We start from the raw sequence: 19,931 nt of genomic DNA, 5'->3' as shown, positions 1-19,931 counted from the left end.
TATATATATATATCTATCTATATATATAAAAAAAAAACATTTAGGGGGAATATATATTCCCCCTAAATAGTTTTTACTGATGTAAGAAGCATACCGGGGCTTCTTTCAACGCCATAAAAGTTCTTATATTCTCCCACCAGTCAAGGTTGTTTGAGAAGTGATTTTATTTTTTTTTCTATTGAAGTTTATCAACCTTTTTATGAATCAAGCTTATCGGTTTTATAAAACATTGTAATATTTATAATTTTCTTTTTTCTTTTTCTTTTTATTAGATGCCCACATAGTGTCCATTAGCACTTTGTTAATTTGCCTAACTGTATTTTGTCTTGTTCATAGTCTCTTGCGTGGTATTCATTTAATTTCTTAGCAAAGTTAGAAAGTATTTCTTGCTGAAGGCCTTGGTAGTATCCATGGACAATGTGCTTCAAACAGTTTGCCAGAAATCTGTTTTCATTATCAAACACTCACCCACAGCAGGTTTGAAAGGTGTATTTAGTTCTGTTCTGGCAAACATGATTACTGTTTAGGACATATTGAGTTGTGGTGTAAGAATGGTTAACACACATTTTAAACCTTGTCTGTGTAAGACAAAACTACTGGGTAAACCTTTCAAACCTAAAGGTGGTAAATCTTTGATACTCGAAAGATGCATTTTGGGTAGAATGTCATCACTTTAACATTTTATCACCACTACTCAATTTAATTTGATTATTACTCGGATAACACTTACCGTAATGTATTCTAGCCAACAGCTGAGTAAAAGAATGAACTGTGAGAGGAAGTGTAAGCCATATAGATGCCAAATATATCCAATGAAAAGGTTATCAGACTCAAGTCGTTTTAGTGCTATGTCACTTGTAAATCTTAGTTTTTTTCTTATCAGCACAATTGATCAAACAATATTTTGTTCCATTTTCAGGAAATGCTAATTCCTGCTCATCTTAATCTTTACAATACATTCTGAATACGTACTGAGTTTTTATGATATGGGTGTTGGTATATGTACGAGTCTGGTTAAATAAATACAATTGGCTAACACTATTGTTTTGGATTTTCTTTAGCGTGAATAGTCAAAATGATGAGGACACTTGACTTTGAACAAGAAAACGTTTATTACTGCAAAGACGAGTCACAAATTTTAAGAAAACAACACTAAGAAGCTAGCCTGAGCTGAGATCTGAAATATTCAGAAAACCAAACTACATGTGTCTTTAATAGTTTCTATATTCATCAATACGACACACTAAATGATAATGTCTTTATAAATATAAAAGTCCCCCAATTGTCCTTGTTTTTTTATGTAAAATACACAATACAAATCACCCTACACTCGTTGGTTCGCTTGCCAATTTGAGAAGAAAACGGAATGGCACACAAAGAAGGTCACATCAAATTTGTGTGTATATATTATATCAGATACTATACATTATCCCAAAAAAGGAAAAAGAAATCACAAAAGCACTTTAACCAACATATGATAAAATGTTCACCAATAGAACAAATCAAATAAGACAAATAAATATACCTTTCAGTTTTTGATATATACATATTTTGTCTAAGGTAAATCAAAATCAGAACCTTCCTCAAATGCCACTGCCAAATGCTTGTGCTTGCATTAGAGCGTGCTACAGATGGCCACGACTCACTAGACTGTCAAATGGCACTTGAAAACATCCAAATACAAATCTCAAACAGGTCACAGCATTCAGAAAATATCATTTGACAAAAGAAACCACGATCATTGAGAAAACAATGCATAAGAGCATTTTACTTACAGTAACTCCTTGATCAATAACCAGTTATGTACAATAAAAAGCCGTCTGCAAATAATGTACCATGTCTAAACTAGTGTGTGTGTGTGTCTGTGTATGTGTCGTCACATCCAGTCAATAAATAGTCCAGTCTGAGGACAGGTCTTTATGCTTCCCTGGTATCTTCTCAGTGGCAGCACCTGTGCAATGAAATATCTGCTCCGATAGCCTCCATCTGTAGCCCACCAGAGACCCAATAGTCACCCAGGCCATCTGCTCTGGCCGGGGCGAAATTAAAGGCACTGGAGTCTGCTATGGGTCAGTGAAGCTGCTGTTTTGTCGAGGTGAAGAAACATCTCTTAGCTTTCTCTCCTATGACAAGTTAAGGAATAGCTTATGTCTTTTTTTTCTGGTTGGAAATGGGCTCCTTTGCAAGCAGCTGTTACAAAAACAATCTAACGTCTCGGTTTCAAAGAAACTGAGAAATAAAGTACAATGGTGTTGGCAGCATTAGCATTGGTCCAGTGTTAACCAGGCGCGCTTTGAGATGCAGAAAGCTGAATCACTGTCTGGCACATTAGTCTATGTATAACGAAAAGGAGAAATAACGGAATTGACGAAACCCCCCCCCCCCCCCAAATAAAACACATGATAGGCGTGCAAGACCAGAAACACACCAAGATTCAAAGAAAACATTTTATAAGCCATTTTCATTTCAGGCACAAAATAAAACGAGTTTACATCTACAATCTTGTACTTCATTTATATGACAAGGGAGCTTAAATTCATATTTGGAAAAATAAAAAAATCATTCAGTGGGAGAAAGGTAAAAGGATAGAAAAAGTATCCTGCAAAACCTTCATTCCTAACCAGCACACATATCCAGATTTACAACATAATTTAAAATTTGAAGTCACAGAGAGAACCCCTTCCCTTTTTTATAACGTCATTTACAAAAATTCAGTGCATGTCAAGTGAGCTCTTGGTAATGGAGTCTATTTTGTTGCAGTTATGAGAACACGGATTTATGCGCAGTTCTGGAAAAAGTATAAGAGACGATCTAGGGCTTACATTTTTGTATGAATTCATTTTTTTAATTGTCATTTTCATTACTTTTCTTTGTGTTCTTCCAATTTGCATTCAACAGTTTAATACTAAAACTCAGGGAGTAAGTTCATCATGGTCACAGACTGGTGTAAACAAAACGCCCCAGGCCTTACAACTTTTAGCTAGTTTTAGTTTATTGACCTTTTCTTGCAGACCTTTTGAAAGCCAGGTTTGTGTGCGCTCAACTCCTAAATCTGGTAAGCCAGCAGACTCAGAGTAAAGCTACAGTATGAGATGTGTACACTAGGTTTAATAGATGAGAAATGTATCTTTGGGCTTTCCAAATTTACTTTGGAGATTCCCCAAAGTGTCATGAAAATGATTCAGCAAACCATCTGTGAGAGTCCACTGACCCAGTAACCAAAACGACATGCAGCATTTGCTCTCCCACCCTCTTCTACTGCTAAGCACGTTTTCTACACAGGCACAAAGAAAAAAATTTGGCAAAGAGTCTGTGTGTACTTCTAGTATTTGAAGGAATCATTGGAGATACTGGTGATAGAGCCTATGGAAAGCGATTGCAGCAAATACAGTGCCAACCTGTTTTTCTCTTCTTTTTTTTTAACCTTAATCAACCTACATACATGACTTATAAAGAAAAACAAAACAACAAAAACCCTCAGGTCCTCCTGTACAGTAGGTCTGCCGTTTCCAGTGGTGTAATTCATGATTCATACCCATTATAACATTTTGTAATGCGTAAGCAGCTAAACCAAAACACAATAAATATCAATAAATTAACATCTCTGCAGAGACACCGTGCAGACCATTTCAACAAGCATGGAAAAACAATAACAAAAATCATTTATTAACAAAATGTTCCTATTTAGAGGATTAATCTCAATAATCTCCACAACATAGAATGCTATAACGGTTCAAGTATTAAGATGTAGTCTACCGAATCAGAAGTTAGTCCCCATGCCTTTCCCATTTCACAGTCAATGAACTAATTACAGAGAAGCTACAAAAAGAAAACAATCACGTATAAAGAAACAGATATATGTAGTGTATCATCATTATATATACTATACATATATATATCTATATATTTCTTTGAATATCACAAAATATCTACTTTTGGTCCACTGTACAAAGATGATCTTTAAACAGGGAACAAAGGATGAAAGCATTTTTATAGGCTAAAAACTGAAATGAAAATGTATCAGAGGTGAGAGAAAAGCAAAGCAGTTTTTCTCTATCGCGTTGAGAGTTGTGCAGTACAGTGGTGTGTGTGCAATAAGGTTTGGTGACTGTGCTGCACGCGTCAAAGGGCTGGCACCACTGGTTTGAGGTAGGGTGACTGATAGATGTGTTCCAACACAAGCACACAGACACACAGGCTTATATATACATGCACATGAAAGAACATGAAAACCCATCTCTCTCTCTCTCTATCTCACTCACACACAAACACACACACACGATAACAAAGGCTAATGCAAGAATAGGCCTCAGGAGGGCAGGAGCAAGGCTAAAGACCATGATTCAGATAAGTAATAAGCTTAGTAGAGCTGATCCAGAGAAAAAAACAAACAGTTGTTTCTGTGCCTGCAATCCTTGGACTTGACACTGATGAACCAGCCCAAATCCAGCCACAAGTCACCAGAAAGCCAAAGTTGTGGCTGGGACAATGCAGAGCGTCTGTGGGCTTCCTGCAGCACACAGTCAGGACTACAAGGACAGCTGCATTTAAGGATAAGGCACTATGATAAAGCCGAGGTACATTAAATCCCTGACATTCCGTCTGCTCTGCAACATGGCACTGTGGGACAGGAAACAGATTTTGGGTGGCCCAAGTGGCTCCCTCTCAGCTTCCTCTTGTTGGTTTGTTTTTGGTCCTTTGTGAACTTAGGAAAATTTCATTAAGACATACACTGCAAAGAAAAGGGGAACATATCCAGTAAGATTTTTTTTCAAGATTACAGCTGGCTGGTCAAGTAAACCACTCTACAGAGCATCTAAAATGAAGAAAGGCAAGGGTTATGCACAGAGTGCATAGAAAAGCTAGCATTGAGGAAGTGGTTTTGTACAGCCGGTCTTAATCTCATTTCTATTAACACAAGTAGCAGCACAGATATTTCTTTAGGAGTTTCTTTTTTCTGTGGCTAAAATAGTTATCAGTGGTGTATATTTTTTTAAACAGAACAGAAAAAACTGCCCCATGATCCTGTTTCAAATGCCATAGATACAAAGAAAGTCCTCCCCTTGTTTTTTAGCTACATACGATACTCAAAATATTTTGTTCAGCCAAACGTTTATCAGCAGTTGGAATGCATGTGGACATAAATCATGCTAAAAGTAGGAGGGATAAATTGAAATCAAAACAAAACAATAGCACCATGGGCTTGGGGTAATACCAATTGAAAGTACAGCAAAACTATTTACAATGGGTGAAGGTCTTGAGTCAATCGATGACTTTGCTCCACTGGGACTAGTGACATGGATTTGAGCTCTGAGACATCAGTAGTTTGAAAGAGCTGAATTTTCCTTCGAGACAAAACCTGTCTGTGTGGACAGACAGAGGACATAAGTCATACCTAGGCAGGAAACCTAATTAATGGGTCAAATTAGTCCTCCTCCAGCTGCCCCATTGCGATAGAGCACAGACTTATGTGATGACACCACATCCAGAATCTAAGCAGTCAGACACGGACAGCACATCTTGGCCAGAGTATCATCATTTCAGCACTCCTCCACTGACCGGGCTAGATAGGGAGCAGAGAGCGTGTCCGCACAAGTGCAGACACAGACAATGCATGAAAAAGACGGAAACATCTAGACTTACAGAGAGAAAGATATGTGGAGAGTGAAAACAGGCCAGACAAGGTCCGCTGTGCCCTCAGACCCTCAAACGGAGGCATAGGTGTTGCCTGTAGCGCTGCAGTGGCGGATGGTGGGAGTACCGGCAGAGGGGGTTAGGATGTGCTCAGTGTGGTCCTGCGGGGGCTGGGGCAGCGAGTGGAGGACTCCTGGCTGGACAACCCCCACCACAGGGTGGGACCCGTCCTCTAGTGCCCCGACCTGGATCACCTGGATCACTTCATGCTCCGACTTCTTCTCTCGCTTGGCAAGAGGTTCGCCGGACTCCTCCATGTCATCTTCTAAGTCACTGTCCAACCCACTCATTTCATCTAGACAGGAGAAAGCATCACATATGTAAAACACTGGTAGAGACTCAAGAGCTAATTAGAATACTACATATATTAGAATATTGGTTAAGTTCTCAGGCTTTTTGCGCTATATACATTTTGTCACATACCTTTATCCATATTGGAGAGGGACAGGGTGTTCAGGCTGTCAAACTGAAAATGGAGATAAGAATTAGAGTGTGTCCATACAGTTTTAATGTTCTTCTAATTTAACAGAGATACTACATTGTAATTAGGTAAAAAATCTCCTCTGGTCAGATTTCATCAACAGATCCAAAGAGAGGTAATTTCACATCGGATTTATAGTGATGTCTTAGCTAATTGAGTCCTGACGTTTGGACCCTCCAAGTGGGATTCGCAACACCACTATATACTGTAGTGTAGCACTTTGGAACTATAAAATACTGTGAAGATAAGATGCCACAGTTATACCTCCCCCATGACACCAATGGGTGTCTCTCCAGTAGCTTGTGCCACACGATGCTCCACTAGGTAAAACATGTATTCATCGTACAGCAGGCGAATCAAGTGGAAGGAACCAAAGCTGGCAGCACTGCGCAGGGTCAAGTCCCGGATCACCATAGAACTGCAGGGACATCAAAAACATTGTGAGTGTTTTGTCTCTTTAAAACAAAGCTGCACACCCTTAGATGTGTCTTAGTGTTGTTGTTGTTGTTGTTCTTTTGCCAACCTGTAAAAGGACCACTTGAGCAGGAATTGTCGAGCTGCCCTGGGGAAGCTGGGCCGGTGCTCGTAAGGCTTGAGCACCTGAGTGACCACATTTTCCAGCCAGGCTGCCCATTGCTCCAGAGAGCTTTGCTGCTGTAGTGTGGCCTTGAAGTCCTGCTCCAAGTGCTGAACTACTCCCTCTTCACACTGGCACACCCATGATGCCTGCTCCTATACAGGAACACAGAGAAAGAACTGCAGGTTCACTCTTGTACAGTGAAAGTAATTTATGTTCTTTTTACGGAGAGGATTATAGAGAAGGAATGGCATGGTACACATAGCACAAGCACCACTGCTGAATGTCCAAACACAACGAGCTGTTCTGACCTGTACGTTGGCAAAGTCAACACGATTGAGATCACTCAACATCTGATTAATCTGTGACGTGTTTTGCAAAACAGCACGTGCCGCCTGAGCCAGGTGGTTCAGAGATGTGTATCTGCGCAGTGTTTGCGCAAAGGCACTAACAGCGGCAATCTGTAAAAAGAGCATAAACAAAACCCCAGGTGTTACCTACTCTAAGTATACATCCCTCTCGAACTGATAGTAAACATACTACTCTTGTGTATATTTAAAAAATAGTAACAGGTGACTTTTACGTGTAGCATTTTTCCATAGGTAAATGTATGAATACTGCAAGTGTACCTTGGTCTGGATCATTCTCTGTGGAATGGCATTCATGGCGTTGTTGAGCCAACCTTCCAGGCTTTTGGCAAAGTTACGAATGGCTTGAGTCAAGGCACCTGAAAAGGATTGAATGATTGAATGATTGTGATGTTACAAGCATTAATACAGCAAAAAAAGGAAACATGGGCGGTGTCTATGATTGTGGCTCACTGGGAATGGGTCTCAGGACATCAGGAATGAGGATTTCCACAAGGGCCTGGTACATAAGATGGTCACATGTGCTCATCCATTTGAGTACGGCCTCGTTTCTACACAGTTCCAGTAGCTGTGAACGGGGCAGCCGTGCTTCAATCTCACTTAAACTGCTGAGGAATGAACAAACCAGACTTAGAAAAATCCCTTTAAATTCTCAGATTGTCTTTAAATGAATTAAATTAGCTTATATTTCTCTTAATAAAAACACTGACAGACTCTGACAGATTAATTAACTGAAAAATCCGCTTGAGCTCACCTGTTTTCTGTTACAGTGGCACCCTCTACAGAGTCAGGGGGAGAATACCTCCAGAATGTCTGCCACAACTTCTCAATTAGACTGAACTGGAGATTGACAACCACATCCAGGATAGCCTTTAACAAAAGCAGAGAATAAACAAAATCAGTGAATAAAAAAAAAACAGTGCATTGCTTTTACTGGAATTACTTTTTAGAAGAAGAAGAAATGGTCCCTTTTGAAAACTGTGCGAGGTCTGTGGATAATCCAGAGGAACCAGGACATTGAACTGTCAAGGTCTTATTTCAGAGCCCATCAACACCAAACTAGCTGCATGGCCAGCCACCACTAAGGGCATGTGAATAAATAGGTTATGTTTTGTAATGTGGGTGAACTGACCCTTTAATCATTAGAAGAAGGTGTATCAGATCACAAGGCCTTGGCCATCACCTGTGGATTACCTGATCCCTAACTTCTCAGACTAGGATTAGGAGAGGTGTGATTGAAAATTTCACAAGATGAATAGAAAGGCTGTTCCCAAATGCCAGCAGCTGGCATTTACAAATCTCTGTCACTATAAACCCACATGACCTTTCCCAAAGTTTCCACACTCTGAATCCAGACAAAGTTTAAATACATATTTTTCAAGATTTGTAAAACTTTAGTTCAGTATTTTTAGTCTTTCAGCCTTTTCTTATTAAAGACTTCTTAAATCAGATTTAACAAGTCAATTGCCGTAATGATAGGCACATAAATATGCGTAAAAACAAACATGGCCTTGATTAAAGGAGAGATTAAGAGGGTGGTGAAATGCAGCTAGTCCAGGCAGATCAACAGATTAATGTACAGTCACAATGCCTGCACACTTTGATGATGTATGTATGAATGAATGCTGCAATAGGATTCCTTTCTTGCTTTTCTCGTATTTTTTGAGCACTGAAGAGTGACTCAAACCCCTGTTTCCCCTGTGAATTGCACTTATGTGCCAAAGTGAGCTGTGGTGACATTGCAGTGAATATGAAATGAATGCCCTTTATCTAACCTCACAGTGCTCTCTGTAAAGGGCCTGGAGAGCTTTCACATCCTCCGGACTGATGTTCTCTGTATTGCTTTGTCCCACGTCCAGCTCTACAAAGTCAGGGAGGGCCCGTGATGCATCTGTTGGAGTAATACAGTTTTTATACATAACATAAGAACATAAGAATAAGTCTATGTCAGTGCATCCCATGTGTGTTTGGTTTTACATATATATTCAGATTAATAGAAAAGCAGCTGACCTAGGAACTGCTGGTGGTGTTGACTCTGTGCGATGACTGTCTGCTCTTCTGCACCAGGATGGTGTTGGCCTCCACCTGAGTAATTCTCCCCAGCGCAGCCATCGAACTTCTGCACTGGCTTGAACCTGAAATCACGTAGCTCACATCAGTATTTATAAAAAACAAACAAACAAAAAAACAGCAACTTGCGCCCCAACAAAATGTCTGCATGCCTAGTTGTCTGTGTACCTCTGCTTTTGCTGAACGGGTTGCTGTCTGAGGGCCATGTACTGCATGTCTTCTTGGAGTCTATTTAGTGGCGAGTCTGGTTTCACACGTATGCCATAGTAATGATATTTGGAGTTCCCTCTGCAAGGCAAAGCCAAATGTTTCACACACAATGACAGACAGAAAAAGCGGATGAGGCTTTAAGAATATCAAGGTTCAGAAGAAAAAAATCCCGTAAGAAGCATACAGCCATTAGATGAGCATCCTGAACTGCCAATAAAAAAAAAAAAAGAAGAAACTCTTAAAAAAAAGAAGAAGAAAACAAAACTTACCTTGTCCCAAGACGCCTTGTACGAAGTCCCATGAAGATGGAGCGGATGAGTTTGCCAAAAGAGGCTGCATTTACAGGGTCCAGTTTCTGCTCCTGGCAGTGGCGCAGATAATGATTGTAGAGGGTGGATCGTGGTAGACTCACGCCCTCTGCTGTCTCGTAATTGTCCAACAGCCACTGGAGCTACAAGGGAATACATGCTGTTTAACTCTAGAGATTCACACACTGCTCCATGCAAACGGTCCAGAAAGACCTCAGACTGACAGTCTGTGACCTTGATGTTGCAGCCATCACACCTCTGCAAAAAGCATTTCTACAGCAGCCAGTGAATTTCAAAACCATAGTAACAATTAAAACCAGCAACAAAAACAGCAAGCGCAACATCAAACTTAAATGTATACAGAATTGAGAGGCAGAAGTCCTGCAAAAGTCAAAGTATGGTGAGGGCAAGCATTCGTAAAAAAGCAACTTACATGGCTGTTGAGCAGCGAGCTTCTCTGACTGGATAAACCCTCCGATTTTTGGAGTGTCTCAATCGCCATTTCAATCTGATAAACCATGACGCACAGGACAACAAAATGTAAGAGGAGGGGGAAACAAAAAAACAAAAGCAAGAAAAATAAAGAGTTGATGTAGACACGTTAGTATCCACTAGCAAAAATAAAGAGAATCGAGAAAGGATCCCAAAGCAAGCACCACTAAACCCAAGCAGAGCAGGACTACCTGTCGTTTAAGGAAGATCTAGTTGGGAAATGGGGACAGGATCAACTAAGTACCTCAATCGTGTATAACCAACACACAACCTCATAACACTTACCTTATAAAAACCATCATTTACAGAGAAAATGTCAAAAGCAAAAGACTAAGGCAATGTGCCAAGATCATTTACGGTAGTAACAGCTGCAAAAACTGATTCATGTGTCATGGGGGAAGGTCAATTGGGTATTGGCATTTTTTAAACAGCTTAATATCTAACAAAACATACAGTAACATAATCTGGCAAAATGTGATGTGAAAGAGACAATGTACTGTATACAGGATGGTACGCTGATGCGATAAGTTACTTTTTCTTTTGTGTATTTCTGTCAAATTAGTGTTGTGTTTCAGTGTACATGTAATTGTTGTTAAATGGTGGTAAATCTGTGCAATGGTTTCCACTAACAATTTCTATGCTTTCTGTTAGATCTCAGGTTGTAGAGATTACCTTTTGTGTTTTTATGCCATACATGTGAAATTATTGAGCCCCACGGTTGAATACCATAGTCCTTCCTCAGCAGTAAATACTGCCCCTTTATGGGTCTATTTATCTTGGGCTAGACAACGGTGAGCAGGTATATTGTTGAAGCAGTTAAAATGCCCTTGCAATCTTGCACACATTTTGATTTTATAAAAGAAACATTTCTCCTTTGCATAGCCATTATGAAATGTTCTAAACTATCCGCCATGACTAACATCCACATGATGTAATGCCAGTCGCCCAGCATTTTTGCTACATTACTGCCAGAAAGCATATTTATAGTGGACTGTACGAAAGTACCCTGAGGGGTATTCAAAGTATTGCAAATTAGCAAGGCTCTTGTGGTCCATGCACCACCTTGTCGTGTTAGGACTCTTGTGAGGAGTGGGTAAGACCTTCCCTCCTTAACACCCTTGTCTTAGATTTTAGCCTCCTCCTTTCTTCTACACCCAAGCGTGGGGATAAAAGACAGATTAAATCAGGGTTGCAAACTAAGCCCTGTATTACTTTAACATAAAATATTAAGAGTTACAGTGTAAACACTGCTGGCCATAGGACGCAGATCACTGCGGAGACACAGCCAACACAGAATACATCAGCAAAGGATCATCGCCAGAGATAAAACACCATACACAATCATGGAGGAGGTGCACACAAAAGTTTCTTCTCTATAATGTGACATGTGTGTACTATGTACACACTGTGATTTTGAAAACATGATATTTAAACTTGCATATTAAGTTTAAATATGGAACTCTGCTTAAGAGGCTGGCGTCCTACATTTCTGGATCAAACTGTGCATGGATCACAAAAGGACGACAAAAACAGAGCATCTTTGGTAATAGAGAGAGTCTAGGCAAACTAGTAGCTGTGTGGATCTAAACAAGGAAGAGGTGGAAATTACTACCAAAGTCACTACATACACTAGTCCAATGGTCTATCAACAAATACACAAAAGAATGCAGGCAAAGGTAGGTGAGGGGCCCAATTAGTGGGTGCTATGCACTTACAGTAGCTGGGGAAGCTCGTGCCGTCTGGGTGGCAGGGTGGGGTCCAGTGTTGTCCATGATGTAAGCCCCAGGACTGGTGCTGATTACCTGACCCCCCGCCAGATTCATGCTCATTCCTCCACTGCCCCCTCCTCCATTGTTGGTCATGCCATGAGATGTCACCACAGTGGACACTTGCGATGAGCTGCCCTGTGTGTCAAAGTAGCTCCCTCCACTGTTCTGGCTATACAGCTGCGGCTCTGAGTACGAGTATGTTCTTCTGTTCAGAAGTGAGGTTAGCAGTCAGTCAATGTACCCAAACAAAACGGAGAAAATAATAGTCCAAGTGTGGTTTCTTAGGACACCTATTGAGCCTTTACGGTAACAATAACAACAAAGCATACACGCTTTAATTATTGTTTGTGTAGGTACAGTCAAATACTTTCAACAATTGTCATAATGGGGATATCTAAAATGTAATAGAATTTTTGATGGATTTGTTTTTCAAAGTAACATCAGATATTTCATTTATACATTTAAATGTGTTTATGTTTGTCATTTGGGTGACCATTTAAACATAACTTATACATAGTATGTGACAAGCCTGGTACTCAGCTCATGGGTCCACCTGTTTGTTGTATGTATGATTTTATATTTCTAAGCAGTCACATGATGTTTCCACCAGTAGCAGAGGTCACACAGCTTGTGTGTTTGAGTGTGTAAATGCACCGATATGTGACCCTTTGTGTATCCCAGTAGGACAAATACAGCTTGGACTTGTTAGTTGAGTGACTATGTAACCCCATTCCTCAGACATTGGGGACCCTGCTGGCGTAGCATCAGCACTTAAAAGACAGGCCTACTTCTGGTCATGTTCAGGTGACTGAGCACAATCAAAACACACGACTGCAGACCCCTCATAAAAGAAAACAAACACAAAAAAACGAATGCACTCCCACCAACATCATGTGCTTGTGACATGAATGATGGTTTGAAGAGACTTAAGAGGAGAAAAAAACAGGCTGCAGAGACGTAGCGCTAATATTTGTGGAGTGGTATAAGAGCAGAGCTGGGTAACAGACTGACTCACATGTTGCCATTGGTGTAGACGCCACTGTTTTCCTCCACATACTGCACCTGTGCTGGGTAAACATGCTGAACCTGTTGAACAGTCTGGGCCTGGCAAGACAAATTGCAAGAGTTGCAAATTAATTATGTAATTGACTAAAGGCACATATTTCCCTGGGAAATAATGACATGCACACACACACGGTACAGTATGCACGCACGCAGGACCATTCAGACACAAACACACACACAAATACAGGCTGGATTTACCTGTTGCTGGACAGGCACCTGCTGGGTGGAGCCGGTAGGCTGGACAGGCACGGTGGTCTGAAGAGGGACAGTGGAGGTGGAGTCAGCGCCTGCTTCAGGGGTCTGCATGGCGCCTAGATAAGACAGTAGAGAAAACATAGTATTACTGTAGATAGCTTGAAAATGGTCACAAGCACTGAAAACCAAGAACACTCTCAACCTACTGGTCTAACTGGCATTACAACTCAGTAACAACTTAATAATCTTACTGCATCATTGAGCCAGTGCTCACATGGAGCATCAAACATTGTAACTCACTTAAACTGAACACATTCACAAATATGGGTTTGCATTCTTCGAATGTTGTAAAACAGACTTATACTTTACAATTGGCTAAGGAATACACACAGACTACCTTTTTTTTTACCCCCTCTTATTTCAACTGGTGAAATGACCAGTGACATCCACCTCTTATAACTCAAAAAGTATAAACATGTATCCTTAACATGTGTCCAGAACATTCTGCATTTAATAACAAAAGACAAATCTATCATATTACATCACAAAAGCTTTGTATAGAGGGAAATCCATCCAATATTTATCCTCATGATTTGGTTAGCCCAGGACATAACCTATCCCTAGAAATCCTAATCTAGGCATAATAGAAAACATGACATTTAACTACAAATCACTAAGGTTTTACCTAAATCAATGCTCCTCAAGAGCAATTCTACCCAAGCACCTGTTTCTGCCTTGTGGTACCTAATGTACTTAGAGCCTCATGCATCAGTGGCACATGGTCTTGTCTCCATGTTCACAGCCATAAAACAAGTTAATATTTAACAAACTCTAAATAGATGCTGCTTCTTGTTGCTTGGTCAGTTCCCACTTTTACAGGTTTAACGTTACTTGAGATTGAAAATCCAAGATCCGTACCTAGAAAAGGTCCTAAGAACGACTGGAAAGTTATCTAATTTGTGAGTACCTTTACCAGATAGCATTATTACTAGTAATGAAATAGCTATATTGCTATTCAGAGATTTATGACCATGTCTACAGTACTTACTAACCAAGGGTGAGTGAACTATTTTAAAATTAAGGATAAGACTGTGAAGAGACACTTGTTGTAAACATGTGTTTTTGAGTTAATAAAAGCATGACTACCATCACCCATTCCTTCCAGGGGAAGGCCAGCTCCTCCCCATCGCAGTTTCCACAAACAAGTCTCTCTTGGTTAATTAAGCTGGGTCTCCAAACAGCTCAATCTCTCCAAGGACAGCCTGCCCCTTCCCTTTATCTTCCTCTTTAATATCATACCTATTAGACCTTTTTTGGGGGAAGAAAGCTATCACTTTGTCCGTGTTGGGGTGACTAACTTCAAAGTTGGACTACAAAGTTGAGTCAATCTTTCCTGGTGCACTGAGAGTGTGAGGAACAGTAAGACGGCAGGAAAATAAAATCTGCATTTTCCTTCAACATAAAGGGGCCCTGAGATTCATTAATGCAAAGCCGTCTGCTTCCAGCACGACTATTTTTAACACCTTGGGGAGGTGGCTATGAGTATATACTATCATTCAATCATGTCAGTAGAAAATAAACTACTATTTAGTTCAAAGATTGATATTTTGCAATTTTGAGAAGACACTGTCAATAATGACAATTCACAAAAAAAGACAAACCTGTCAGTCTGACAGACCTGACCTGTCTGACAGTATGATAACCTTCAGCAAAAATATCAGAACGTATTACAATTTCAGCTGTAATGTACTATTTTTTGGGGTAAAAAACACACTTTTATTTTGAAACACACTTCATTCTGGAAGGGACAGGGATTTGTAACCTGCACTTTCTGTCCTTGAAGATTCGTAAAAAACAGCTCATACCTTGGGAACGCTATGACAGATAATGTTAGTGGTTTTAAAACCGTGACTTTTTAAAACCGCGGTATACCTTGAAAACGGCCGGCCAACGCCTAAAAACTATATGTGTCAGACACTACAACACACAAGCAATTCCTTTACCCTGAAGTGTGCAGTTGAAGGCAGGCTACCAAAGTGATAAAATGTCAAACCACAGAGATGTAGCCTTCAGCTTACTATATCCCATTGCTAAAAAACGGCCTTGTGAAGAGAGGAGAATGTAGACTTATATACTCCATAGTGCAGTTTGAAAGCTAAAGTACATGGCCCCAACTGAGCCCACCTAATCGAGGAAAAGTGCCCCTGCATCACAACACACTTATATTGCCCCCCCCCCCAAACACACACACACACACACACGTACGTACACACACACACACACACACACACGTACACACACACACACACACACACACACGTACACACACCTCACTATTCAGGCACTCCCTTGTGGCCCACTTAAATGCTGTGCTCCACTGAGCAAGTGCAAGCCCTACAAAGACACAGAGGAACAAAAGCCACCAAGGAGGGCAACATTTTGCCTTGCGTTTTTCCCCCTTAATTCCTCTTGCTAACATTACAAGCAACAAATAATAAAGAGTGCAAGGTTCAGAGTCACAGCTACCAGAAAATACACAGTCCCATAATTTGCCTCACTAATGATCATGTATGATAAAGGTGGATTTTAATGCACCATGTAAATAAATAAGAGATGGTGAACAAGGTTGAACAGTACACCATACGCAAAATCTCTTCCTCTCACACACACATACAGTACATGCAACCCCAAGCAAGACAGTAGCATGATCAGATGCTAGTGCAGCAGGAAAACAGGCTATGGGAGATATAAATGTGAACTGCAGTGGAGGGGGGGGGGGAGGTATGCAAAGTGCTATGTTTGTTTAGGAGTTGAGTTTTCAATTGAAAACTGGGAGTGACATATTTTCAAGGACTGTTGATGTTGATTTTGATGGGAAAAAAAGGATACTATACTGTTAGTTGTGCCAACAAAATAAGTGAAAGTTAGTGTTAAGTTGAAGACACAACTATGGGAATCAGACATTTTTACAATTTGCCAAAATGTCTGAAAGCATAGCGACATTGGTTACAAAGCAAGTCTGACTGTACCCTGTTACTGCCAGATGTGGGGTTAGGAAAGAAAAAAACAAGGACCTTTAAGTCTCATCTTTCAACAATATACATTACTGCACGCAGTCTGGGGGAAAATAAAAAAAACCAAACCTGCTGTATTCTGCTAAGCCATGAAAATGGATGACTGAATAATTGAATTAATCAGCCCCTCTTTAAGTGATTGGAAATGTAACAGGATCCAGGCAGCAGGTGGCATGGTACTATTTCTGGGCTACTGGACTACAGGTAAGTGGTAACATGGTCTGATAACTTACAGTTCCCAACATCCTGTTGTCTGTGTGTGGGTTTGAGTTGGGAGGTACAGGACATATTTTGGGTTATATATGCCAATAAATCAATATATTTGCAATGTTTAACCCTTGTGTTGTCCTCCGTCTGTTTCACCTGCTTATCTCCCAATTTTGCGTTAGACATACATCTTCCTGGCCAACTTCATTCCAACTTGTCACTAGTTTTACACTTCTTGTTTGAAATCATAGTCAACAAACCTCATTTATATGGAATTACACCCAATTTCCGTGTTTAAAAAAACGAAATTATGAATTCTTTTTCACTAATTGTTACGATCAGAGAATGTGGAGTGGATAATCACAGACTTTTACTGTATGTATGTTTACTGAATGTCAAAGTCAAAACCATCCATGTTATGTATGGGCACTTTGGTTAAAAGAAACCCAAATTTATGATATAGAAACTTTGAAAACTCCTAAAGTTTGACCCAAGGAGAACAGGAGGGTTAAGACACCTACAGTGTGTGCAAAAGTTTTAACATTGGTATTTTAATCTAATTGATTTCAATTGCTCTGGCTCAGTCAGGTCCAGTTGCTAAATCTACAAGAGTAGTTACAGATTCATGGTTCACCACTAACAATAAAAAAGAGAACCAAATTCTAGGAATGACGATGGACAAATACATTTTATTTACTTTTTTATTTATTTTATTTGGTGGACAGAGGCCTAGATGGTCAAGAGTCCCACCACTACTAGAGGTGCACCTGTCCTCCATTCACACACACACACACACACACACACACACACAGGGAATAAGAGGTCGCAGCTGCACAGGAGACCCAATGGACTCAAAGAATAATTGTGATGCAACAGTAAGAAACCAAGTTCCTCCTTATGAACCCCCACAGGAGAATCCTAAAATGCAAATGTACTATTCCCTTGTGAGGAAAGGCAATATAGCTTATTTGATAGCTATAGATGTGACTGACTTAATGTTTTACCCAAAAATCAATCTGGCAAAAATATTAAGATCTCCTTCCCCTGGACAGTGTCACGCTGGACTGAGTAGGCTACACTCCTTCCCTTTCTTGCGCACCCAGAGAAAAACACGCACACACATAACAAAAACACGAAATTTAATCTTCTGTTTGTCAATATTTATATCGGTATTGCAAATGGGAAATACATCTTTACGATACAGCCCTTGTACAGAATGTGCAATGCAGAATAACAATACGATTCGGGAAAAAACGGGTAGTAACATTGAGGTATTTTAATGTTAAATCGGGCAGGTGTTTTCACTTAAAGCTGAGCACTGCAAAACTTAGCCTTGTGTTATCAAAATAGCTTATCATAGCCATCTGATGCCACAAAGAGAGCTAGCGAAGCTATCTTGCTCCCTAAGACAAAAGGGAAAGTAATGGCTTAGCTATTGTCAATAGCAGTTAGTGAATGGAAAGCTAGCTCACAGCACTTTCCATTGCTGATGGACGTTATTGATTTTGTATGACCAACAAGATTTGAACCACCAGAAACATAAACTTGCAATACCATCGTAACATTAGTTTAAAAAAAAGGGGGATACCAACAGGCATTATAAGAGTGCAACGCTGGCGTTAGCAACCTAGCAACAACAGACACCTGCTCCAGCTGACCAGCTAGCATCAGTGACTAGCCAAGACCTATGCTACCACCAAGCATGGTAAGTTTAAGCAAATACGTTTCACGGAAATCCGTTTTATTGACAGACTGACTGACTTTTGGGTCAGTTTTAGCCACAAAGCACCCTTTGAGAGGACATGGCTAGATCCTGCTAGCGATCAGGACCTCTCACAGCTGTGGGTATCTACAGGCAACGTTAGCAAGCAGACTACCACGTCACAAAGAAACACCCTCGCTAGCAAACTACCCCAGCTATTCACCGAGCCTTCCTTCAGCAGCAGACAAAACATAAAACACAGTGTTAACATATCCTTCATAAGATTATCCCTTGAAGCGAGAAGGAGTTGAATTTGAGGTAAAACATAGCAAAATAATGTAGTCAAACCTGAGCTGTGGACTGGTTGATGAAGATGAGGATGGTGGAGGAGGTGGTAATGATGGAGCGAGAGGTTGTTGTTGGTGGGTTACAGTCGCCAGGACTACGGTGACTATGGCGCTGCCTCACTGGGCAACAGTTGCTATAAAACTCACCGGGAGCGCGCAACCTTACCAGGCAGGTGGGAGGAGATTAAAGCGCACTTTATACAGTCTTAACCGAAATAAATTCACAAATAGATGTGTTTATGCTTATAGTCAATATGTTGCAAGGCTGGCAATTCTACTCGAGCCCATGCGTTTAGTCTAATTAATTTGGAAACTATACATATATCTAGAACGAATAGTGGTTGTTGAAAAGAAGTCATTTGTGTGTATAGTCCTTTTGGGTGCAGAGACAACAGTATAGCCTAATCATATTCTATAAACAATACAAATCTGTAAATAGGCTAATCAAGATGATGTAGACTTTCATTTTCTCTCAGCTGATGCTCATACATTTTAATAAACACCTAACCCTGATCCAGGACCCTCATAATGTCATGGGTAATTTTGAAATTGGGCTTTCTTAATTTTCTTACTGTCATATTTTTGATTAAGCCAGAGATAATGATGATGCTTGTGCTTCTTTTTAGTGTGATTTTAATCTTATGCTACAACTATAAGGCATATATTTGCATTCTGAGATTCTCAAGATGACAAGTTTATTTAAGCTATGTTTTGGCTAGAGAGAGGTTTATCTGGAGCCTGGATGCCATCCTAATTTAGCCCCGCCCACATCATTCGAGGTCGGAAAGTTCTGACTAGAATCTGAGTAAAAACTTCAGGCTAGTTTTTGTGTACACTGAAAGTTAAAGGCCTGTCTTCAAGTCCCGCCACAAAGCAAAATGTTTTCCTAAAGCTGCTGTGTTAAACACTTATTGTCTTTGTCTCAGCATCAACATCTGGGTGTTGCCTTGTCATTCAGAGTAACGAATAATTCAGTTTGCCACAGAAATATGTTTATCTTGACATTCACTTTTTAATTTCACAAAATCAGCTACAACTGAGCAAAAACAGCAATCGTTTACCATCATACCACTCAAACCCACCTCCGGTGTTTTAAATAGCCTACAAAAGTAGGCCATAATAATTTGCATTCATTCAGTCATGCATAATCCTCATTAAAGAATATGGAAATTACTATATTAAATAATGGGAAAATATTTCACTTTGGTCTAAAGATTTCTCATATCTTGGATTTAAGAGCCGAACAAATCATATGAACACCAAATGAAAGCCAGACTTATTTTTTCTGTTAACCCACCTTGTGTGGAAGGATAAGAGAAAGGAAGAGAAATGGAGGAAAACTGTTCATAGTCACTTAAAATAAACGCTGACT

At 40.1% G+C, this 19,931-nt stretch overlaps 1 protein-coding gene across 4 annotated transcripts; it reads right to left on the bottom strand.

Annotated features, from left to right (window-relative positions):
* Positions 1 to 1,093: 1,093 nt before the first annotated feature.
* rfx3 (regulatory factor X, 3 (influences HLA class II expression)) lies at positions 1,094 to 18,720 on the bottom strand. Of its 4 annotated transcripts, none has more exons than XM_034895879.1 (17): positions 18,561 to 18,720; positions 13,233 to 13,345; positions 12,985 to 13,073; positions 11,916 to 12,174; positions 10,142 to 10,216; positions 9,670 to 9,851; positions 9,359 to 9,478; positions 9,131 to 9,255; positions 8,896 to 9,011; positions 7,875 to 7,990; positions 7,574 to 7,728; positions 7,382 to 7,479; positions 7,064 to 7,213; positions 6,699 to 6,907; positions 6,440 to 6,593; positions 6,118 to 6,160; positions 1,094 to 5,989 (listed from the first exon to the last, which is right to left on the bottom strand). In XM_034895879.1, the coding sequence occupies exons 2-17, from the start codon at positions 13,338 to 13,340 to the stop codon at positions 5,706 to 5,708; spliced, it is 2,283 nt and encodes a 760-aa protein (XP_034751770.1). In that variant the 5' UTR covers positions 13,341 to 13,345; positions 18,561 to 18,720; the 3' UTR covers positions 1,094 to 5,705. The 4 variants fall into 4 exon arrangements, with proteins under 4 accessions (XP_034751770.1, XP_034751771.1, XP_034751772.1 ...); XM_034895880.1 differs by having other exon boundaries at positions 7,574 to 7,725; XM_034895881.1 differs by having other exon boundaries at positions 11,916 to 12,171.
* Positions 18,721 to 19,931: the final 1,211 nt, after the last annotated feature.

This window comes from Etheostoma cragini, chromosome 16, assembly GCF_013103735.1.
Source record: "Etheostoma cragini isolate CJK2018 chromosome 16, CSU_Ecrag_1.0, whole genome shotgun sequence".
Classification (NCBI taxonomy): domain Eukaryota; kingdom Metazoa; phylum Chordata; class Actinopteri; order Perciformes; family Percidae; genus Etheostoma; species Etheostoma cragini.
The sequence above is the reverse complement of the archived record's forward strand: the minus strand, read 5'-3'. Positions and strand labels throughout refer to the sequence as shown.

Bases quoted from the DNA above. Each gene is read 5' to 3' on its own strand.
- rfx3 (XM_034895879.1), bottom strand. From the start codon at position 13,340: ATGCAGACCCCTGAAGCAGGCGCTGACTCCACCTCCACTGTCCCTCTT. The intron at 12,175-12,984 runs GTGAGTCAGTCT...ACTTCTGAACAG, and splicing joins GTCTACACCAATGGCAACAT to AAGAACATACTCGTACTCAG. The intron at 6,161-6,439 runs GTATAACTGTGG...CTCCATTTTCAG, and splicing joins CCATTGGTGTCATGGGGGAG to TTTGACAGCCTGAACACCCT.